The sequence below is a fragment of the Sesamum indicum genome, linkage group LG3 (assembly GCF_026168435.1).
Source record: "Sesamum indicum cultivar Baizhima isolate 11 linkage group LG3, ASM2616843v1, whole genome shotgun sequence".
NCBI lineage: Eukaryota > Viridiplantae > Streptophyta > Magnoliopsida > Lamiales > Pedaliaceae > Sesamum > Sesamum indicum.
This window is the reverse complement of record NC_142659.1, coordinates 4,377,443-4,396,332: the sequence shown is the minus strand read 5'-3', so window position 1 is coordinate 4,396,332 and position 18,890 is coordinate 4,377,443. Positions and strand designations below refer to the sequence as shown.

The 18,890-nt window shown below is 32.1% G+C and overlaps 1 protein-coding gene across 1 annotated transcript; it reads left to right on the top strand.

The window, feature by feature from the left end:
• Window positions 1-14,389: 14,389 nt before the first annotated feature.
• Window positions 14,390-17,308, top strand: LOC105157413 (putative late blight resistance protein homolog R1A-10). Its single transcript, XM_088878395.1, has one exon. The coding sequence runs from the start codon at window positions 14,484-14,486 to the stop codon at window positions 17,094-17,096; it is 2,613 nt and encodes an 870-aa protein (XP_088734521.1). The 5' UTR covers window positions 14,390-14,483; the 3' UTR covers window positions 17,097-17,308.
• The last annotated feature ends 1,582 nt before the right edge of the window (window positions 17,309-18,890 follow it).

Below are 18,890 nucleotides of genomic sequence, written 5' to 3'. Positions count from 1 at the left end.
AAAGCAGTCGTTCGATGAAAAGGGTGGATGAGAGCCGTCAGATCAAGGGCGCCAAAGGAATTGGGGATGATTTTAAATATGAGGCCCAAGGCGACGTCGTTTCACCGAAGCTAGGGCGTAATTCGGGGGAGGAAAAGATTGGGGATTTTGAGGCAATTGCTCGTTCCAGATTTGAACAAGCAGAGGACACGTGGACGGCGGATTATGAGTGAGCCGTTGCTGTAGCTGTTGTCGTTCCCATTTTTGGAACCTCAGACATGCAAGCAGAGGAGCAATTGGGGCTAAGGTAGGACAAAGCAGCATTGCAGACTGCAGAAATTTTAATGGATTTTCCAGCTTTTGTTCCTTACATTTTTGTCTGAAAACTTCCGATCTTTTGTTCAAAAAGGCGAACTGAATTCTAAGGAAGACATTTTAATGAAACTCTGTGTTTTTTCATCTCTTTCTTTCCATCTTTCCCACCTCCATTTCTGCAACTTCAAGTTCTCTTTGTAAAACTGTGTTAAACTGTTACAACTATACTCATAATTGTAGGCGATATCACATGAAAGTGTGCCTCACCTTACATTTTAAAATGGGGACTTTTGTTCTTATTGATCTATTTTTTGCCAATATTTCTGTCATTTAGTTTTTTTAGTGTAGTATCTCGCTTCTGTATTTTTTTAGTTTTTATGATTTCAATTTGTTTTTCGACGAAATTCACCTGTCTCATTGGTGGACGTAAACTCAAGATTCTAAAAATAAAAAAAGATATAAGAAATACCCAATAACCTAAGTTATAGGAGGAAAAAGGTGTTTAATCACAATGGTTAATTCACAAGTTGCTGCATTTATCATATGACAGCCAATGAAGGTGACCAGTTGGAACAATAGAAAATAGCTCACGCTTCCTCAACACCTAAAATTGAATCTCGAGTATTTTAGTATTAAAATACACATTTTAGGAGTTGACCTTATATAAAAATTTTAACTACACAAAATGCCAAAACTTTTATAGGTAGAGAGTTATTAAATAGGATAGAATATATGGACAAAAAGGTAATTTTGCCACAAATCAATAAAGAATATTTCCTAGCAGCATTGTCTTCGGTCAGAGTGCAAGTATAGTTTTATGTGCATGTATATAATACATATCATACAAATATTTATATTTAGGCACATTATGATGTGCAGAGTGTGAAGACAGAGTGTGAAGACATAGCAAATTGCAATTCCATAATCCTGACAGATTTGCTTGTTGTGTGATGCAGGTCACACGATTTTTGGAATCAGGTCGTAGACCTGATACTTTGGGTCGGGTCGTAAAACCCCTTCTCGAGCTCCTTATGAATGAATCTTGAGAACAGAGCAAATGTAAAACTTGTCGGGTAGCCTCCAACTAAGGCCTTTCGATGTTTAAATTAAAAATGTAGGGTCGAAAGCGATCAAGTGAGGACAAATGAGATCAAGATAAAATAATCAATGCACTCCCTAAAATATTCATAAATGTCAGTATTTATAGTTATACAATACCGCATGGTTGAGTGACACGTGGCGTTATCTGGGTGTTCTGACGTCAGCTGATCTGATGATTACAAATGCGGGGGAGTCCAATGGTCCTGGTCGGGTAATTACACGCGGATCCTGCCATTAATTGCAATTTCCTTTGGAAAAAATAGAGGCATTTTAGTCATTTGATAATTATCCACATCAGTGTGAAACCATAGCAAATTGCAATTTCGTGGTCGGACAGCTATCAGTGTGACAGGCTCATTACGTTTCAATATTGGAGAGCATTCGAAAGCAGTAATGTGTACATCCTAATACAAAAATTATACATTTCCCTATCGGTTAGGAGGATCTGATCATCAGTGTATAAGTCGAAATTGGACTTTTGACTTTGTTAAGATTCAAATTTAATCAACAAATTTGAAGTTATAAGTTCAAGACTTGATTTGGTGTGAATTCATTATAAAAAATCAAGTGATAATTATACTCCCATCTTTTGAAATTTGGTGTAGTTACACGTGAATTTTATATTATTTGAAAAATTATATTTAATACACTGAAATTTACCTCTATTTTATAAATAATCTTTTCATCAGTAAAAATTCATCAAATTTAATGATGTTAATAAGAAAATCGGATAGAAAATTCATCAAATTTATACTTCCTCACATATTAATAATATATGTGAGAAAATATCTTTATCATTATAAAAATAGTTTAGTCGCAAAATATTTATTTAACTTACAATGAGTCGATAATTAATCTAACACGTAGATATAATTTTAAAAAGAAAAATCTAATATAATTACATTTTATCTTAGAAAAAAATAAGTATAATTATCCCAAAAATTAATTATGTCAACACATGGTGGTCCCTACCGAGCACCTTACGAGGAAACACCTTGAGACTAAAAAATTAATTGAGACTAAAACACCTTTAAAGAACTCATCTTCTTCCCAAAATCAAATTATTGAACATTTTATATTCCCGGGAATAGTATTTAATTTTATATTCAACATTTTATTAATTTTATACTCAAAATTGATTATATATTATAATTAATAATTAATATCATATATTTTATTTTAGATAATAATAAATTATGGTACTTTTATTGATGCATTTAATCTTTATACAAAAATAAATTTAATCAACAACTTAGTAAATTATGATATTTTACATAATTAAAAATTATTATTTTCCAGATAATGCATTTGATCGTTTGGTTGGGCACAAAAAGACAAAACTCCGACTGTTAGAAAGTCGAGATTTGGAGTAGCACAAAAAAGACCAAAATGACACCGCTTCATTTCGACACCTTCCAATTTACCTAGGGCTGGCCATGAGTCAAGCTCGAGCTCAACTTGATTTTTAATTTTTTTTATTTATTATTATTATTATTATATTAAATTATGAGAATTGTCAATTTTTTTTACATAAATTTATAAGTAATAAAATCGATTATATAATGTATATTATATTATTATTATTATTATTATTATTATTATTATTATTAGATTAAATAATGAGAGTCATCAATTTTTTATATAAATTTATAAGTAATAAAATAGATTCGATAATGCATACTATATTATAAATATACCAAAATATAGTATGAATTTCTAATTTATTGTTATAAATATAAATTATTTATTAGTTTAGTAGTAATATGGTTAGTAAAATGTACCAAAAAAAAATCATTCTTAACAGTTTAAATTTAGAAAAGTATCAATTATAGAAAAATTATTCTGAACAGCTCGAGCTCGAGTCGAGCTGGCTCGAGAGACTCATTTGCCACCCCTAATTTACCCACCTCTTTTCACTGCAAAACCAGAACTCATCATCCACGATAAAATAAAATCATCTGAGGATATTAATTCATTTTTCTATTTAGTGATAAAAAATTTTATTTTATCATAATTCTAGATTTTAAAGTTTTGATAATAATTATTATTTTATAAAATTATTATTGCTAAGGACTAGTGGTAAAGCCAACAGGGCAGTGAATGCGGACGTAACTACTACCGTCTATCGCGGGGTCGTCCTGTATTGGGGCCCATAAGTCTAAAATGATATGTATTTTAACCGATACTACTAGTTTAATCTCACTATTTTCTTTTATTTTTTTTTAATTTTTCTCTATTTGCTCTGTTTCTCTTGAATTTGCATGCCTCTTCTCTCTGCAAAAATAGAACTCATCATCCACGATAAAATAAAATCAACTGAGGATATTAATTCATTTACCACTAAATAAAAGTATTTAGTGATAAGGTCAATCGGGCAGCAAATACGGACGCAGCTGCTACCGTCTATCGTGGGAGTCGTATTTAATTTCATATTCAACACTTTATTAATTTTATACTCAAAATTGACCATATATTATAATTAATAATCAATATGATATATTTTATTTTGGATAATAATATATCATGGTATTTTTATTTATATATTTAATCTTTATACAAAAATAAATTTAAACAACAACTTAGTAAATTATGATATTTTATATAATTAAAATTATTATTTATCATGACACATATAAACTCTATGTTATATTTTAATATATATTTGTAATGACTTATACTTTTTATAAATTGACAAGTAATTCACTTATGATTTTTTTTAATCTATTTCTGGATTTTACATTTATATCAAGATACATACTATGCATTATGTAATCTATTTTACTACGTATAAATCTATGTCGAAATTTAGTGATTCAAATGAATTAATCTAAAAATAATGATAATAATAATAATAATGATGGTTGAACAATTTTAATTATTTTTATTATTATGAAAAAGCTTAATCAAAAATTACGATATCTTAAAATTTGAGCACTCGGTTCATACCAAATTTAAATATATATAAGACTGTGTCTATTAGATCATATCAGACGGTATGATTAAAATCACATGGCTTAATTCAACGATACACCTACTTGAATGATTATTCTTATACTCGAGTATGATATCTCGACATCCGTATATCCAACAAGTCTAAAACTTTATCAAATGTATTTTCTGTAAGTTTGATCATATCTAACAGTTTGATCTGAATTTTGATGGCCCGATTAACCCATATTGTTCAACGATGTAAGATGATAGTTACATCAATGCAATACTAACAATTATAAATACATAATTTTTTTTGCAAATTGTGAACATATATTAATCTCAACTATATGTATTTCAATTGCATTATTCCAAATAATCGATATTTTTCTATAATTTTAAATTATTCAGTATGATTTTTTTCTGTATATTTTACTAATTATATTACTACTAAACTAATCAATAGTTTAAATTTATAACAACAAATTAAAATTTCATACTATATTTTGGTATATTTATAATATAGTATACATTATGCAATCTATTTTATTACTTATAAAATTTATGTTAAAATTTGGTGATTTTCATGATTTAATCGAATAATAATGATAATAATAATAATAATAATAATAATGAAAGAATATCAGCTTGAGCTTGAGCTCGAGCTCATCATATAGGAGTCGAGCTCGAGCTCAAGCCAAAAAAATCCAAAATCGAGTTCGAGCTGGAACCCGCCAAAAAAGGTCGAGTTAGACTCATTTACACCCCTACTATGTTCTTCCATTCTTCTTAATTTCTCTTTTTTTGCTCAATCTCTCTCGAACCTTTTTTTATCTCCATTATTCCACTAATATTTTTCTACTCTTGTTCGTCAATCTGTCTCGAACTTTCGTTGATATTTGGAGTTATTTTTGTCAAGTAACAACTTTAACCCTTCATTTATCAATTGATAGTATATATTTGTTGTAATTTTATCAATTAAATTAATGTTATAATAATTAATATGTATATATATATGTGTGTGTGTGTGTGTGTGTGTCTGTGTTTGTAGGACTCATCATCATATTAAGATAGATGTATGAGAAGAACCTTGCGAATAGGGAGGATCTTACTACGGATTTTGAGGATGGTGTTACTACTTTATAAAATGGGCCAAGTCTAAACATGCATATGTGAACGGTGAGAAAATTAAGTGCTTTGTCGGAAGTGTAAAAATTAAGTTTTCAAAATCACGGACAAGGTAAATACTGACTTGTTTATGAAAGAGTTTGGACTTCTTATGGTAAAGAAAGGGTGCAGGAGTATTTTTAGGCCGTCACTGCGGCCCCATTTGTGTTTCTTATATTATGGAGGATACGAATACGCCTTGGGTGATGCGGCGCAGATGGATTCTGCCTGTAGAGAATGGTTTTTAATGACATGCCGACCGACTGTCTAGTCTTTTAATTGTAACCAAGATAGTGTGCCTGTACGAGGTCGTATCCTACTGATTCAGAGCCTAGTTCATATTACGGTGAGGGGTTCCCTACGATTATGTATTTGGGCTAACAAATTGATTTCATGATGTAATGTGTGCTGCCGAACAGTTGTTGTGGAACGATTACATCCAATCTCAATTGCGGGCTGTAGTTGAGTTGGTGCATATCAAAGTCGAGAGCCATATTTCTTAGTATATATATGATCGAATATCGCAGTGGGTTGATCATATATTGCCCCGCGCCCACACCCTGCCCTAGGATTACTACTGTACAAGGAAATTGATAAGAGACTTGGGTTTATCTGTTGAGAAGATTGATGCATGTAAGAATAGTTGTATGTTGTACAAGAAGATTGACATTGATGTGGACTACTGCAATTTTTATGGAGAAACTAGATACAAGCCGACCAGGGAGCGAAATCCTAATCACTAGAAGACACCGTATGTCATTCTTAAGTACCTACTGATTACCCCTCCCCTGTAGCGATTGTATGCCTTGAAAGCGACGCCAAGTAAATGACGTGGCACGCCAACCATCAGATGGATGAGGGATCCATGTGCCATTCATTTTGATGTAGAGGCATGGAGGCATTTTGACCAGACACATCCCGATAATGCAGTAGAGCCCGTAATGTTAGATTGGGTTTGTGTACAGATGGGTTTGCACCGCATGGACTGTACAGTTGTACCCACTCGTGTTGCCCCGCTATACTTATACTACACAATCTCCCATCAGTAATGTGCATGAATTATGAGTGTATGTTCCTAACGATGGTGATCCCCGATCATTCTAATTCGGAACAACTGATCCATGTTTACTTGGATCTGTTGATCGAGGAGTTGCAGAATATGTGGCATGTGGGTGTACTGACGCTTCACAGTGCGAAGAACAAGGCAGTCCCAATGCGCCACATTCATGTGGATTGTGAATGACCTACCTACTTATGGGATGGTATCTGGAAGGAGTTTCGCTGGTTTTATGTGGTGTCCAATGTTTATGAAAGACACACGTACATTCTACCTACAGAACAGTAGGACGACATGCTACTTTGACTGTCAAAGACAGTTTCTGCCCCCAGATCATCCTATACCATATGAACAAGAAAATATTTACAAAGAACTGAGTAAAAAAGAAGGTTGCACGGCCAAGATTGACGGGAGAACATATCCGTAAATGGATTGAAGAGTTTAATCCTACAGTTGGAGTTTCATTGTCACGCTCAGACGTGTACGGTAGCGAGCATAAGTGGACAAAGAAAAGTATCTTCTGGGAGCTCGAGTATCATTCGTCAAGGGGAAAAATGGAGAGCTTGCCGTTTTGCTCTTGCTTCTTTTTCGCCTCTCTGATTTTCTTGGCAGAGGCAGACGCAAATTTTGTACGGTACAAATCCAAAACTTGGAAGTTTTCGATATCTGCCAACCCAATTGGAACATCTTTAAGTTCCTCACAATTCTGCAGCTCAAGGCGTCTAAGTCGAGGGAAATGATGAGCTGAAGCTATCCACAAAACCAAATCAGTTCTTCCAATGTGCAAGACTTCAAGACGGCGAAAACCTCCATCCGCTGCCTCCCAGCACTTCCCCATGAATGATCCATCTTTCAGCTTGAGCACCTCCAAATTCTCCAGCAGTCCTAGGATTGACATATTACTCCAATCAAGAAAAGTATCAGCTAACGTCAGGCTCTTCAGTTTCTTTGGGAATCTGTAGGGTGGAGGAAGACCACGCAATTGGCCTTCCGAAGGTGGACTAGGAGAAACATCATTGAGTAGCTTTAACTTTTCAAGATTTTCCAATTTCCCCAGACTATCAAATGATCCACTCTTGCCGTCTATAAGCAAGTCACTATAAAAAAAAATGTAGAATTTGCAATGACCTTTTGTAACGGCCAGATAGTTGTTTCAATAAATGGTTTTTTGTACAAATTTTTTCAGATTCGACCGACATTTTCACACTACGATCAAAAGACATTATCCGCATTCTTGGGGAACATTTTGCAGATCCCAGAGGAGGACCAATTATTCTGGTCTAACAATTTAAAAGTACGAATGATACTTAATTTTATGTAATACTTTTATTTTTAGTCTAATACTTATACTTTTTTAATTTGTATGTAATTTGCAGCCATCGTACTGGTGGGACTGCAACGACGAATCGTTGTTCAAAGTCGTCAAGTCGCGACAGGTAAGTTCCTGGGGAAGAGGTTCGCCGACGCTCATAACCAATTGGTCCGACCGTTGTGGCTGGCCGAGGAGATCTGGAGCTAACTTTTGGAGTACTGGGCGAGCCCAGAATTCCAAGCACAGTCAACGAAAAATAAAATCAATTGGGTAGCCAACCCGGATGCAGTTGTTATTGTCTACCATGGGGAGTCATCCTCCTTTGGGCCCACAAACGTAAGATGGTATGTATTTTAATCAATATTATTAATCTAATTTAATTTTTAAAATTTCTAATCATTTCATTGAACAATTTTTGAACGGAAAGCACAACTCGAATGCTCTGTCAAACAGATGAAGTGTTCGAGAAGTGCTACAAAAACAAAGACGGACAATAGAGCTGGCAGAGGGCAGCGGGGGTCATGCTAAGTAGAAAAACTAATTTAATTTTGGAATTTAAACTTATTATTTTTTAAATCTAAATAGGAGTTGTTTCTGAAGATGATGGAGGAACGTCAGAGCCAGCACAACAATAATCCAGACCCTCCATTATGCTCTCAAGGCTTGGTGGCCCCCGAATGAGCAACAGTTGTGGCTGTCAGCAGCGGATGTCCAGAAGGGGGCCGAGTCCTCGGTCTCGGCTCCCGATGCCCACCACACTGTTGCTAGACTATCTGGCACCAACGGGTCCACTGCTCCATCGCCATCGCAGCCACAACCGCCACGCGCGGACCTTGATGATCGAGTAGCGAGGCTCGAGGAGTGAATACAACAGATGGATCCCATATGGCTTGATCCTCCAGTGCCCCAGTCTCCAGCTGATCCCCTGGTACCCGATAGCGACAACGAAGAACCCACGGTAAATAGGGGTGCTGATTTAGATTAGATTTTTTTTTATTTGTATAAATATAATATTTAAACAATACTTTTATTTTCGTAATTAAGTTATTGTTATTTTCTTGTTATATTATATTTTTTTATATAATATTCAACTTTTAACAAAAAGTTAAATAATTTATTTTTACAAAAATATATATTAAAATAGATTAAAATACAATTAACTATTATAAAAAGAATTTTGTCATTGCTTTTGTAATGACTTTTGGAATACGAATAACTATCAACAAATCACGTGGCTGTTACAAATACCATGTAAAAGACAGTTATTAATTTAAAAATTGACCGTTCAAAAAACCGTTACAATAGCAGTGTAAAAAAGCAATAACAAATACAGTGCCAAAAATAAAAACAACATACGCTTAAAAAGTTACAAAGGCTGTTACAAAAATAGCTGAAAAAAGAAACACAAAGATTGATACAACAACCTTTATACCATAATTAATGACCGGTACAAACAGTATTCCAAATACCACTCCTATATTGAAGCACAATACCTATACGTCACCACAAAAAAATTATTTTATTGGAACAACTATTTTATTTTTTTGTAATGATTTTTTATTTGTAACGACTTTTGTAACGAAAAAGCCTACCGCGGCTAAACGAGGCCTTACAAAATATTTGTAACGGCTTTATAAAAAGTCGTTACAATTTGTAACGGCCATTGGAACGGCCTCTAGCGGCCATTACAAACCTGGTGAAATGGAAAAAAAATAAATTTTTGTACTGCTTTGTAACGACTCTATTGAATTTGAATTTAATTGTTATTGTAACGACCTTTGTCACTGCTTTTGTAACCGTCTTTTTCACTTCTTTTGTAACGATTTTTTGGAACTGCTTTTCGCGTAAATTTATAACTGTTTTTGGCACAGTCTTTGTAACGGCCTAACGATTTATATGTTCTTGGTGTATTACAAAAGCTGTTACAAATGCAGCTACAAAACTATTATGTATTTAATGTATTTTAATATTTATTTTATTTAATATATTTAATATTTATTTTTATAAAATTAACTAAATAAATTTATATAAAATACATAATATTAAAAAAATAATTTAGTTATAAAATAAAAATATTATTAGAAAATTATATTTTTACAAAATACAAAAAAAAATCCTAATCTAAATTATTCTCTCCAGCGGCCGCGTATTCATTATCGTCGTCGTCGCCATCGGGTGCAAGGGGATGAGCTGGAGGCTGGGGCTCTAGATGATTAGGTTAGTTCAGGTCGATGCTTTTAATGTACCACTCAATCATCTGCACCTAATCATAGATGGCGTCAGAATCCCAATAATACGACATCTGCAAAATGGACAAATAAAAAAATATAATTATAAGAAAAAATATAAATTTCAATTAAAATTAAATAATATTATACTTACCTTCAACTTCTAGTTACAAAATAGCTGGTGCTCTTGTGGGATCTACGAGATGGTGGCGGAGCACCAATAGTAATTATCTACAATGTCAAAAACTTTTAACATTAAAAACACATAATGTTAATTATTGATAAAAAGATATTTATTTGTAAATTTCATAAAATTCCTATTCTCCTAAGATTACATTAATGGCCGATCGAATTTAGAATTTTCACCATTTTTTTTAATTTTAATTCCAAAAATATTAATTTGTAATGGCTAAATATAATTTGTCCGTTACAAATATCATTTCCCGCCATTTTTCCCGCCTTCATTTGGAATGGCCATTATAACGGTTTCTTATTGTTTGGCCGTTCCAAAAATTAAATTATCTTGTACCAATTTTTGTAACAGCTTTTGGAAACCTTCATGTTCTGTTATTTTGTAGCGGCTTTTGTAAAGCCCTCTAATAAAATCCGTTCCAATTGCCAGGGTTTTTGTAATACAGTCATTTTGTATATTTTCCCGCTCTTTCTTCCACTGTCATTGTAACGACTCCTTATTTTATCCAAAAGTCGTTACAAAAAAAATCGAGTCATTACAAAAATCATAGCAAATTAGTAACGGCCAATAAAATATAACAGCTTTACACACACTACATATTTATAACGGCTTTAGTAATGGTTATGACTGTTATAAAATAAATATATTTTTATCACCCCTTCAATGACGTCAGCATCTCCAATCCATTACAAAACCGTTACAATGGCCATACGGCCGTTATGAATCCCCCATTTTTTTGTAGTGCGTGTTACAAAGGATGTTATAAAAATAACCAAATCAAATTTGATTACGCCGTTTAAAAAACAAGTCCAAATACATTTTCAGCATTTGAACTATCTTTGTTACGGTCACCGTAGGCCGTTAATATGGCCGCTACAAATATTATGTAAAGTCCAAAATAACCGCGATAGGGGGTTTTATTACAAAAAAAGTTCGTTATAAGTTAAAAAAGTTACTACAAATTAATAACTTAGCAGTTCTAAATTCCGTTATTATAAAATATATTTTTCTTTTTACATTGGATATGTTAGTCAGTAAATTAGAGAAAAATAGATTTTCCATCCCTCTGTGTTATCATTTGAAAAATTGAGAGAAATTATTTTAATAATGTCAAAAAAAAAAATTACAGAAATGGAGTTGTTTTGAATTTCTTGAAAATAAATTGCGGAGCTGCCATTTTTTATATAAAAAAAAATTAGCAGTATCGTGATTTCAAATCGCGGTGTCATTTTATATAAAATAAAATAAAATAAAGTAGTGCGATCTTGGATCGTGGTATTATCCTTATTTAAAAAATAAAAATTGATCAATTGGGTATATAATTTACAATATTATTTAGCGATTGGGTTTTCAAATTCCAAGTAATGCAAAGTGAAAATTAATTAGTTGTGTTTCAATTTTGGGCAAGTGAATATTTCAAAGTACCCACATAAAATACATTTAATACTTTGAAGTTTCTACCCGCAACGTGACCAAAAGCATTAGACAATGGCTAACTTGCTTATTATAATTAGTTGTCAATCAGTATATACAAAAATCAAATATAAAGTATTAACAATTTGAAACGTCCTACTAATTAGATATTGGGATTATCATTAATTAATTACAATTGGTGTACCACAAAATGACAAAACTCCGACAGAAAGACCACTTTTTCCGGCACCTTCCAATATACATGTGTAGCTATATATTGAGAAAAAATAAAAAGGATTATTGAGAAAAAAATCAAGTGATAGTTTTAATTTCCTCTATCCCATCGTAGTAAAATGAAATAATAATTATAACAGCGTATATATTTGTCTTAGTTACTTATATATTTTAAGGCTTAAATATTGTTCTTGGTTTTTGTAATTTTAATATTTTGATACTTCTATTTTTTTATCTTTCTGGAATCACAAAAAGAAATATGATTTTTTATATATATTTTGCAATATTGATACTTTCACTGTTGGATTTTTGCAAAAATCAACAGAATAAATCATGTGGGCCTCGTGTGGTTTAATCAAATTGGGACTTTTGTTCTGATTGGTTTACTTTTGCCAACATAGATGAAAAATTAAAAAAAGAAAACAATGTGGCACATGATTTATTTCCAAAACTTTTACAAAATTTGATATTAGAATTTTTAGAATATTAAAAAGTTACATGAGTCTTTTACATCTCCTAAAAACGTAAAGGATAAAAATATAAAAATCGCAAGAGGCACATGCTTAATTTTGAAAATTTTCGCAAGATTTGACATCGAAATAAAAAAATTACAAAATTATGACCCTGTATTTCAAATCATCGATTCAAATCTTTATTAACTGTAAAGTTAATATATGATTTTATCGGTAGGTCAATTATTGTTTCGTAATTTGTCTCTTGTTACTGAAATATTTTTTTATGTTGATTTGAGTACCACCTCCCCCACAAAATATTTATAATTTTCTAATAGTCAATTCATATGATCTCACACACATAAATGTTAATATTGTCTGTCTTTTGGATTTGAAATTTAATTTTTATTTTGATCCACAAATAGAACGGGTCAATTGACTCCATCCATGTTATGTCAACTCTCTCACATGACCTATCAAATAACAACAAAAAATATGATATAATTAATATTATCAGAATAAATTATGTGGCAAGTTGTTGCTTTGTTAATTCGCATAAATCTACTGGTTCTCTTAGTAACAACGTATTTCTTTTTTCTTTTTTCTTTTCTAAAAAAATATATACGTAACGCTATCTAAGTGATGAATAGATAATAATAGATGATTTGTAAGTATTGTATATAGGGATAATTACGCTTCTCTTTCATAAGGTTTAAAAAATTATATTTAGTATTTTAAAGGTTTGCATTTGTATAACAAATAGGTCCTCTTGTTAAATAAAAATTCACTAGAATTTGTTGATATCAACATAAAAGCTGAATGAAAAAATTGTTATTTACCCTCGATTGACTTATTGCAAGTCAGAAAAAAAATTTCAAATAATTACATCCAAAAAGAATTTGAAATCCATCAATATTCTACAAAATATAATTCAAAATTAGATGGAAGGATTTTAGCTTTTTATTTAAATTTATAAATATGAAAATTATAATTTTTTTTATAATTTATAATTTTATATATAATATAATTCAAAATTTATTTTATGTCATTTAACATTTTTTTTCAGAGATAAGCGTTTATATGGTAGATGAAAAAAAAAAGAAAAAAAAGAAATCAACAAAATGTTATATTTGACATTTTTTATACGTATTCATTTTTAATTGTAATAATTAACTATAATTAATATTGTTTTTGATCATTTGGTTTAAATTATTTAAAATATCTTTCATTCAGTAATATAAATTATTTTTCTTTCTAATCATATAAACTCTTAAATAATGGGTTATTTGACACATTATCAAATTAAGCTAAACAGCATTATCAAATTAAGCTAATGGGTTTTAGATTCAAATTTGATTTTCGCGCACCCATTTATAAAAATAAAGTTTTCACATACAGCATTTGTATGTGAGATAGATGTGTTAATTAAGAATAGTAATACTAAATAATTTCCCTTTCTAGTAGTTCTGAAATTAGAATTGTCATGATATAATAAATTATTTTTTACAGCACTATCATCTAGCGAGTGCCTTTTTTACTAATTCATAATATCTTTGAAATTCTTATGTGCGCATACCAACTTCATATATACTTCATCTATACATTAATATGAAAAACTTCATATATACTATCATCTATTTTAGTTGAATTTTAGAATACATTAATATGAAAAAAATGTATACATTACATTCATAATTATAAGCGATATCACATGAAAGCACGTTGCAGAGTATTTAGACATTACTTACAAGCAAAGTCGCCAATCATTATTATAATATAACACGAGCAGAAATATAATATGTCCATTGGCCACATGATATCATTAAAACCTTGAAACAAAAAATAGACATTGAAAATAAAAAATAGTAGTAATTGCTTAACTTTCCGGAGCACTTAAGCTGTGTTGAATATTAAATAAATTTACTTACATTGTATTAATGTGTGATAATTAATCTTTAATTCTTGATCCAGCCCACCTACCCGGATTCCGATTTAAGGAGCAGCAACAAGTTGTTTTTCTTGCACAAACATTAACCATTTCACATTCTGTTGCTTCTCTTTTTTCCCATTCAACAAACTCAAAATCAAAAGCATCATCAGAGAGATGGCAGTGGCAGCTTATGCAACTTTGCGTTCCCTCTCACATGTCCTTGACAATCTCCAGCTTCCTGCTCGTCTCCGTCGGCTTCATGTCGACACAAATCAAATTAAGAGCCTGCAAGAGACTGTTCAGTTCTTGCTAGACTTTCTTGAAGCTCATTCCCAAAGCATAAGTGAAGAAATTGGAGTTCTGGGGAGGCAAATCGCTAATGCTGCTGCAGAAGCAGAAGAAGTTGTTGACCGCCATGTAGTGGATCAGCTTCGTTTTAGATCTGAGGAAGAAAGTCATTGTATGGCAGCCCTCTCATCTTTCTCTCAAGATATAGACAAAGTCACTGGAAAGTTGGATTCCCTCACAAAAGAGTTGACGAAGATGGTGAAAGAAGAATGGGCAGTCGACGCCCAAGAAGAGCAGTGCATAGTGTCTGTGCCTGTCAAATCACCAAAAGCGAGTGGCAAGAAGACTACTGTGGTGGGATTTGATGAACACGTGGAACGAATCGTGGATAAGCTCACCAGAGGTGAACCTGATCTCCAGATCCTCCCCATTGTAGGGATGGGAGGGATTGGTAAGACTACTTTAGCTCAAAATATTTTTGATCATCCATATACTGTGCACTACTTTCCCAAACGAATTTGGCTCACAATATCTCAAGAATATAGTTTACGGGAAATTCTTTCATCCCTTCTTCATAATGGAAAAAAGCAAGAGAGTAATCAAACTGAGGCCGAATTAGGACAACGATTGTACCAAAGTTTATTCGGGGAAAGATATTTGATAGTTATGGATGATGTATGGAGTGTAGAGGCTTGGAATAATTTAAAGTTGTTCTTTCCAAATAACGGAAAAGGAAGTCGAGTTGTGCTGACTACTAGGGAGTCAAGCTTGGCGATTTCTTTAGGCTCTCAGGGATCTTATTCCTTAGATTTTCTAAATGAGGAAAAAAGTTGGAATTTGTTTTGTCAAGTAACCTTTGCGCAAAAAGATTGTCCATATCCGGAATTGGAGGAAATTGGTAAGAACATTGCAAAGAGTTGCAATGGACTTCCACTAACAATTGTTGTACTCGGCGGGCTGCTTGCAAACTCCAACATGACACGGGAATATTGGGAGTCTGTGGCGAAAAATGCAAGCACTTTTCATAATTCAAAAGATTACGAGGGATGTCTAAAGATATTGTCTTTGAGCTATAATAATTTGCCTGTTCATCTTAAACCATGTTTTCTCTATATGGGTGTTTTTCCTGAAGATTCTGAGATTCGTGTTTCCAAACTAACCAGATTATGGATTGCTGAAGGATTTCTAAAACCAATAAGAGGTAAAAGCTTGGAAGAGGTAGCAGAGAAATACTTAAGAGACCTTATTGATAGAAATCTATTTTTTAGTCTTAAATTTGGGCTTGATGGGAAATTAAAAGAATGTGGAATCCATGATCTTCTGAGAGATTTATGTTTGAGAGAATATGAAAAAGAACATTTCATTTATGCCCCAAAAGTGCAACGTGTTCATGCTCAGGGTATAAAGTTGAACAAATGCTTCATATGTTGTTACTTTGGGACCTCACTCCAAAGGATAGAGCTAGATGAAGTGCATGATTTCTCACAATTGACATCTCTTGCAAGTGTTTTGGTCTGTAACACCTGCAAAAATAAGTATCAAGGTCTTAATAAAGCGAGAGTGGTGAGGGTGACAGTGAGAAGATGGGAGTATGAAGAAGCAATGTTGCACCCTACTAGCTTGCGGTATCTTGAGATCAAGAATGTACCTGATTGGGATTTTTGGTCTCCATCTACAATACCTTTACTTTGGAATCAACAGACTTTTAAATTTTTCTCTAATTCCATTTTGACGAAAACAACTCTACCATATGTAATGTGGGATATGCCACAGCTTAGGCATTTTCTTGGTTCAGCTCATTTTGTTTTGCCTAAGGAAGCGGCTACTCAAGATTTTGTTGTTATGGAAAACCTACATACGCTTTCTGGTGTGAGAAATTTCAGGTGTACGGAGGATGTCCGAAGAAGAATACCAAATATGAAGAAACTACATATTGATTATGATAAAGAGAATGAAATAGAATGGATGCACTATTGTCTCTACAATCTTGTCCGTCTACAAAAACTCGAATCACTTTTTATCAAAGCTAAGTTTCTTCCATTGGAGAATCTCGCCTTCCCGACTTCACTTAAGAAGCTGAGCTTGAAGCATTGTTGTATTCCTTGGGAAAAGATGATGACTGTTGGTTCCTTATTGCCTAATCTTGAAAAGCTTGAAGTGATAGATAATTACTTCGAGGAGCACGAATGGAATCAAGTTGAAGGATACTTTCCTCGACTCAAATTCTTGAGATTTTCTAGCATTCACCTGAAGAGATGGAGGGCTGAAAATATCCACTTTCCTAATCTTGAGACCCTCTTACTAAATTTCATGCTGGAGTTGGAGGAGATCCCTGCAATTCTTGGAGATATACCCACACTCCACTCCATTCATTTCGATGTTTTGGGAGTTCCTGTCATTCATTTGGCAAAGCAAATAGTGGAGGAACAACATGACAATGGAAATGAGATTCTTCAACTTTATTTAAATGGAAAAAGGTATCAGGTTGGTAGTTCCTAGCCGCTAGGACTCAAACATGATATTGTCCCGCAGCACCTCAATAAATCTTATGGGAGGTCTCGTGTTTGTCTTCACTGTTGTCTGCGCGTGTCGGGTGAATGAGTGTAAAAAAAGTGATATTGTCATTGTACCAACTATTTCATTTTACATTTTATTGTCGAATTCACTTTTGATTGAAAAGAGGAAATGTCAAATGAATCTGTTCGACTTGATCCATAACAGTATATATAACACCATGCATGCAATTATAGACATCATCAAATATTATCATTAGTGATTCTTATTTATGTTATCCCTATAAGTGTACATAAGATAATTTTTTGTCAGTTCAAAATGTAAAACATCTAAGTTATCACTGTAAGGGGAAATAGCGTTTTTTAGTCCATTAACTCTGTCCTTATTCAATTTTAATCAATGCACTACTTTTGATAGTTATCAATTTTAGGGTTTTTGAATGCATCATTTAATTGCTTAAGTGTCCGCCAACTCAAACCATGTGTTCTATGTGGTATTTTCGTACATTAGAATTCCTAATTGATATAAATATATACATATTAATTCTAAAATAAAATTATTATATAATTAGTATAAATTTTACAAAAAAAAGATAATCCCCTAGCCCTCCAACCCATCCACCCATCGCCCTGCTCCACCACGGCCGCCCCCAACATACACCCAACTAGATGCCACCCAAAAAAATAACGAAACTCAAATATCTCATACGAAATAATTCAACGACAAATATAGTTAAATGCTAAAAGAAATTCCGAAATAATTTGTGTATATATATATGGGCAGTTCCTTTGAAATTTATAGATATTGGTTAGGTAAAGTGTGAAAGAGAAAGTCAAAAGATTCACACACAACTAATCAAATTCTTGCTACATTAAATTATGTGATTAAGCTAATATTATTCTTAATCTGTGTTGAATATTAAATAAATTTACTTACATTGTATTAATGTGTAATAATTGACCAAAGACGACTAAAGTTGGACCCGAGCACAAGAAACTTAACATTGCAGTTGTTTCTTGAAATCGCTGCGAAAAAAAATTAATTATTTTTTATACTATAAATTACTATGCTTTTAAATTAATATTATTTATTACTGTTAGAAAGCTAACGACTAAATAATTTATCTATACTTTATTATTACTTCTTCTTCTTCTTTTTTTCTTTTTACTTTTTTGGTGTGTTTTGCAGCTTTTTTTCTCTAATATTACATCATTATTTTATTATTATGTTCTTATAAATTTAATCTTAATTTATTATTTTATATATAATTTATTCAATAATAAAAAATATTAATATCTTATTTTAAATTATACTGTTATAAATAAAAGAAAAAGTTATACTATTATTTTCCCTAGGCAGATAACTAAAAAGGTAGACTTGATCTGCTGTCTATTATATTTTTTATGACTCCACATTGATCATACTTTTACTAAGAACGATTAGTTAATAAAACTAACTTATTTAGTTAATTACTAATGATAAAGATATTTTTTTTTTAAATTTGTAACGCTTTTTCTTTTTGTAACGGTTAGGCCTACCGCAGCTAAACGAGACCGTTACAAAACTAGTAACAAGAAAAAAATTAATTTAGAACGGATTTTGTAACGGTTAGGTTGGATTTGAAATAAATATTGTAACGCCTTTTTAATACATTTAGGTTTGGTTTTATAAGATTTTTGGAATGATTTTTGTAATACTCTTTATAACTGTTTTGTATTATATTTGTATCTATTTTTGGCACAACATTTGTAAATTGGTTGTAGCACCCCCTTCGCTACA

What these genes read in the sequence shown, in the direction of transcription:
- LOC105157413 (XM_088878395.1), top strand. Translation starts at nt 14,484, where the DNA reads ATGGCAGTGGCAGCTTATGCAACTTTGCGTTCCCTCTCACATGTCCTT.